At 49.1% G+C, this 6,200-nt stretch overlaps 1 protein-coding gene across 1 annotated transcript; it reads right to left on the reverse strand.

The window, feature by feature from the left end:
* Nucleotides 1-363: 363 nt before the first annotated feature.
* On the reverse strand, nt 364-1,869 carry LOC131292924 (uncharacterized). Its single transcript, XM_058321022.1, has one exon. It carries the CDS (start codon nt 1,867-1,869, stop codon nt 364-366), a length of 1,506 nt encoding a protein of 501 aa, XP_058177005.1.
* Nucleotides 1,870-6,200: the final 4,331 nt, after the last annotated feature.

A 6,200-nucleotide genomic window follows, 5' to 3' on the forward strand; every position in this document is an offset into this window, starting at 1 on the left:
CAGCGGCCGCGTTGAAGTCGCCGGATAGGAGGATTCGTTGACTTCCGTGTGCTGCTGCCTGGATTGCTTCCATGAGGACTCGAAACCGGGGGAGACTCCAGGATGGTGGTGCATAAACGCTGATGCAAGTTGTGCCGTTAACTTGAACCGCCACCATCCCTTCCGCGATGTTGACAATCCGCTGGATAGGATGTCTCCCCAATGCGACGACCGCCGTTCTCGTGACAGGATCGAAGACCCAGTTGCCGTTGTTCGCGGGAACGCGGTGGTAGTCGGACAAGAGCGCGACGTCCGCACCACGTTCGCGGGCCAACTGGGTCAGGAGATCCTGGGCCATCGCACTCCGTCTCAAATTCTGCTGCACTACAGTGAATTTGGACGGCGGTTTCCGCAGCGTGCCGACCCGAGGGTGTGTGGTCCTCCACACTCCAGGCACCTTTCCTTGTTATGGCAGTTCGCCGCCTTATGCCCTTCGCCTCCGCACTTACGGCACAGTGCGGTGCGGTCGGGGCCACTGCAATTTCGTGCGAGGTGTCCTCGCAGCAGGCAGCGGCCGCAGGTTGCTTGGTCCATCGGCTTCCTCGGAGCCAGCTCCACCCGTGATCGCGAGCAGCCCACAAGTAGCTTCTCGCCGATGAGCGCGTTGGCAAAGCGGCGAGGAACTCGCACGTTCGCCCGCTGATCGCCACGGCTATAACGATGCAGGACGACGTCCCCCTCGGTGATGGTGTCTCCGATTGCCGCCCCCACTGCTGCCGCGACGTCTGCCTTCTCGGCCAGCATGTCAACTCCGCGCAGCCGCAGAGAAACGGTGTCCACCCGGAGAATGACCATGCTCCCTTCTGGAGCTAGCTCCTTGACCTTGCTGAGCACTGCCTTTGAGTCCGCGGTCTTCTTGAGCACCATCTCGGCCGTGTTCCCCGCAATGCGCGAGCCCTTTCGCACCAGCTCGGCCATCTCCGGGACCGCTCGTACGCGGCGGAAAACGTCTAAGAATGAAACGCCCTCCGGGGGTGTCACGGTAATGACGTCCGGGCGGCCCTTGATGTTCGGACGGGCTCGCTGACTCGCCGGTTGGACTGTCTGCGTGCTCTTCTTCGCCGTGTCCACCCGCTTTTGGCCAGTGTGGCCACTTCCCGTCTGCCCCACATCTGGCTGCGACTGCCGGTCATGTGCGGGGCGATGTTTACTCTTGGCCATCTGCCATGGCTCCTCGGCGGTGGATCGCTGAGTCTTCGCCAGCTTCTGCGGGTTCGCCTTCCGCGAATGTTGCTGCTGCTGTGTCGACCGCGACTGCTGCTGCTGTGGTGGCAGCTCACGCTTGTTTTTACTCCTACTTTCCTTGGACCTATCCTCCTGGCCCATTGCTTCGGCCACCAGGCACTTGATTGTCTCCTTCCCCTCTGTGATGGTCTGTTCAGTCAGCTGGTTCTTTGACAAAACGCTCACTTGCTTCGTTAGCTCTTGAACCAGTGATCTAAGCTCCCGGTTCTCTGCTCGGAGCTCTTCCATCAACTTTTCGTTTCGCTCCGCACTGCGCCGCAAAACCTCAAGGGTGGCTATTAGGCCCTCCTCGATGGCCGACGCCGCACCCTCCTGATTCTTCGCCTCCGCTGGCTGATCGTCTGGCAGAGCGACGGGTGTTGCGGCGGGCATATCGGATGGCGAGGCGATGACGGGCGAAGCGGATTGTGTACATTGTGGTGCGACTGCCAGCACGTCGGGAGCCTCTGGAGTAGTGCCCGCTCCCTCGTCGTCGGTGATTTCGATATCGATAGTGACATCTGCTTTCGCTGGGGTGTTTTCGGCTGATGACACCGCCGGTGACGTGATGGGCCCCAACAGCGTCCCTTCCAGGGTGTCCCCCATGCTTCCAAAAAGGGACCTGTTACCGTGGGTTGTCTGCGACCTGGACCGCGTCACCCGCCTTGGCATTCCTTGCTGGCCCACGTCCTTTGGGGACTCCTCGGTCGTAGGTGAGTCCGCCGACGCTTCAGTACCGGTGACTGGATTCACGCGCGCCCGGGATCGCAAGATCCTCTTAGGGGTGTCCTCCGTACTCATATTGTTGATGTGTGTGTGTGTGTGTGTGGGGGGGGGGGGGTCCCAATCTACACACGGACAACCCCTACCCCGCTTGTTCGGTTTGCTGCTGCCGAGCCAATGATGGTACTTGGGATAATTCGTTTGCTCGTCTACAACGCTCCTTTTACGGATTCGGCAACTTGGATCTTCAGCTGTCAACAGTCACGCGAATTCGAAAACTCGAGTCTTCATTTTAACGGATTTGACAACTGCAGTGTACAATGTTTTTTCACTAATTACTTGCGAATTGACCTAAATTCACGCGGTTTTCGCAAAGTTTCTCTTCGTCCCACTTGGAGTCACGATAAAAAACTAGATCCGGCCAAGATCCGGACGCTTCCACACGAGAAAACAAGGGAGTCCCAAGTGAGGCTACGCCCCCTGACGCTAGTGTTCTATTCTTGTTTTCACTATTTCCCGATGATTTTTCTGCCAATTTTCACACCACTCGATGATTGTTCTGCCTTAGCCGGCATTTTAACACCTTTACGTTGATTTTGAGGCGAATTATAGCGAAAGATTCACTTTGCGAGCGGAGTTTCGTAAGGTCGACCTTCCTCGTTGACAGCTCGAAACCGATCGCCGTTAGAGGCCACAATGGAGGGGGTGCTGTGTAAGGTGAGGATTTCGAACATGCTGTCGGATCCGTTCGAATCCCACCGGGGTCTGAGGCAAGGTGATGGACTCTCCTGCCTTCTATTCAACATCGCTCTGGAAGGTGTCATGAGAAGCGCGGGCTTCGACATCCGTGGCACGATTTTCACCCGCTCTCTCCAATTCCTCGGCTTCGCGGATGACATCGACATCATCGGGCGGAACACTAGGACGGTGTGCGAGGCGTACACCCGACTGAAACGCGAGGCCGCAAGGATTGGACTAATGATCAATGCGACGAAAACAAAGTACCTGCTCGTCGGAGGCTCTGACAGTGACAGAGCCAGGCTGGGGAGCAGTGTATCAGTGGACGGCGACGAACTTGAGGTAGTAGAGGAGTTTTGCTACCTCGGCACTGTCGTAACTCCGGACAACAACGTGAGCTGTGAAATCCGGAGGCGCATTGTTCAGGGGAATCGTGCCTACTATGGACTTCACAAACTCCTGCGGTCCAGATGGCTTCTCCCGCACACGAAATGTGTCATATACCGCACGCTGATAAGACCGGTCGTTCTCTATGGGCATGAATCCTGGACTCTGCTCACGGAGGACGCCAACGCCCTCGCAGTCTTCGAGAGGCGCGTGCTCCGGTCTATCTTTGGCGGTGTGTACGAGCAGGGCGTGTGGAGGAGAAGAACGAACCACGAGTTAGCTGAGCTGTATGGCGAGCCGGACATCCTGACGGTGGCGAAGGCCGGCAGGATTCGTTGGTTGGGGCATGTCATGAGGATGCCGGACTCATGCCCCACCAAGAAGGTGCTCACCAGCGACCCGCCCGGCACGAGACGACGAGGAGCTCAGCGAGCTCGGTGGATGGACCAAGTGGAGCAGAACCTGCGAGACATCGGACGCGACCGGGGTTGGAGGGCTGCAGCCATGGACCGAGCTACCTGGAGAACGATTGGTGACCAGGCCATGTCAGCACGACGTGCTCAACTGCGAGCGGGCCATTGAAGAAGAAGAAGAAGAGACGATGCAAAATGAGGTTTAGAAGGTGCTTAAAGTGACTTTAAAGAGAATGAGACGATGCAAAATGAGGTTTAGAAGGTGCTTAAAGTGACTTTAAAGAGAATGAGACGATGCAAAATGAGGTTTAGAAGGTGCTTAAAGTGACTTTAAAGAGAATGAGACGATGCAAAATGAGGTTAAGAAGGTGCTTAAAGTGACTTTAAAGAGAATGAGACGATGCAAAATGGTGTTTAGAAGGTGCTTAAAGTGACTTTAAAGAGAATGAGACGATGCAAAATGAGGTTTAGAAGGTGCTTAAAGTGACTTTAAAGAGAATGAGACGATGCAAAATGGTGTTTAGAAGGTGCTTAAAGTGACTTTAAAGAGAATGAGACGATGCAAAATGAGGTTTAGAAGGTGCTTAAAGTGACTTTAAAGAGAATGAGACGATGCAAAATGAGGTTTAGAAGGTGCTTAAAGTGACTTTAAAGAGAATGAGACGATGCAAAATGAGGTTTAGAAGGTGCTTAAAGTGACTTTAAAGAGAATGAGACGATGCAAAATGAGGTTTAGAAGGTGCTTAAAGTGACTTTAAAGAGAATGAGACGATGCAAAATTAGGTTTAGAAGGTGCTTAAAGTGACTTTAAAGAGAATGAGACGATGCAAAATGGTGTTTAGAAGGTGCTTAAAGTGACTTTAAAGAGAATGAGACGATGCAAAATGAGGTTTAGAAGGTGCTTAAAGTGACTTTAAAGAGAATGAGACGATGCAAAATGAGGTTAAGAAGGTGCTTCAAGTGACTTTAAAGAGAATGAGACGATGCAAAATGAGGTTTAGAAGGTGCTTAAAGTGACTTTAAAGAGAATGAGACGATGCAAAATGAGGTTTAGAAGGTGCTTAAAGTGACTTTAAAGAGAATGAGACGATGCAAAATGAGGTTTAGAAGGTGCTTAAAGTGACTTTAAAGAGAATGAGACGATGCAAAATGAGGTTTAGAAGGTGCTTAAAGTGACTTTAAAGAGAATGAGACGATGCAAAATGAGGTTTAGAAGGTGCTTAAAGTGACTTTAAAGAGAATGAGACGATGCAAAATTAGGTTTAGAAGGTGCTTAAAGTGACTTTAAAGAGAATGAGACGATGCAAAATGAGGTTTAGAAGGTGCTTAAAGTGACTTTAAAGAGAATGAGACGATGCAAAATGAGGTTTAGAAGGTGCTTAAAGTGACTTTAAAGAGAGTGAGACGATGCAAAATGAGGTTTAGAAGGTGCTTAAAGTGACTTTAAAGAGAATGAGACGATGCAAAATGAGGTTAAGAAGGTGCTTAAAGTGACTTTAAAGAGAATGAGACGATGCAAAATGGTGTTTAGAAGGTGCTTAAAGTGACTTTAAAGAGAATGAGACGATGCAAAATGGTGTTTAGAAGGTGCTTAAAGTGACTTTAAAGAGAATGAGACGATGCAAAATGGTGTTTAGAAGGTGCTTAAAGTGACTTTAAAGAGAATGAGACGATGCAAAATGAGGTTTAGAAGGTGCTTAAAGTGACTTTAAAGAGAATGAGACGATGCAAAATGAGGTTTAGAAGGTGCTTAAAGTGACTTTAAAGAGAATGAGACGATGCAAAATGAGGTTAAGAAGGTGCTTAAAGTGACTTTAAAGAGAATGAGACGATGCAAAATGAGGTTTAGAAGGTGCTTAAAGTGACTTTAAAGAGAATGAGACGATGCAAAATGAGGTTTAGAAGGTGCTTAAAGTGACTTTAAAGAGAATGAGACGATGCAAAATGAGGTTTAGAAGGTGCTTAAAGTGACTTTAAAGAGAATGAGACGATGCAAAATGGTGTTTAGAAGGTGCTTAAAGTGACTTTAAAGAGAATGAGACGATGCAAAATGAGGTTTAGAAGGTGCTTAAAGTGACTTTAAAGAGAATGAGGACGATGCAAAATGAGGTTTAGAAGGTGCTTAAAGTGACTTTAAAGAGAATGAGACGATGCAAAATGAGGTTTAGAAGGTGCTTAAAGTGACTTTAAAGAGAATGAGACGATGCAAAATTAGGTTTAGAAGGTGCTTAAAGTGACTTTAAAGAGAATGAGACGATGCAAAATGAGTGTTTAGAAGGTGCTTAAAGTGACTTAAAGAGAATGAGACGATGCAAAATGAGGTTTAGAAGGTGCTTAAAGTGACTTTAAAGAGAATGAGACGATGCAAAATGAGGTTTAGAAGGTGCTTAAAGTGACTTTAAAGAGAATGAGACGATGCAAAATGGTGTTTAGAAGGTGCTTAAAGTGACTTTAAAGAGAATGAGACGATGCAAAATGAGGTTTAGAAGGTGCTTAAAGTGACTTTAAAGAGAATGAGACGATGCAAAATGAGGTTAAGAAGGTGCTTAAAGTGACTTTAAAGAGAATGAGACGATGCAAAATGAGGTTTAGAAGGTGCTTAAAGTGACTTTAAAGAGAATGAGACGATGCAAAATGGTGTTTTAGAAGGTGCTTAAAGTGACTTTAAAGAGAATG

The sequence above is a fragment of the Anopheles ziemanni genome, unplaced genomic scaffold, assembly GCF_943734765.1.
Source record: "Anopheles ziemanni unplaced genomic scaffold, idAnoZiCoDA_A2_x.2 scaffold_36_ctg1, whole genome shotgun sequence".
Lineage (NCBI taxonomy): Eukaryota > Metazoa > Arthropoda > Insecta > Diptera > Culicidae > Anopheles > Anopheles ziemanni.

What these genes read in the sequence shown, in the direction of transcription:
- LOC131292924 (XM_058321022.1), bottom strand. Translation starts at nt 1,869, where the DNA reads ATGGGGGACACCCTGGAAGGGACGCTGTTGGGGCCCATCACGTCACCG.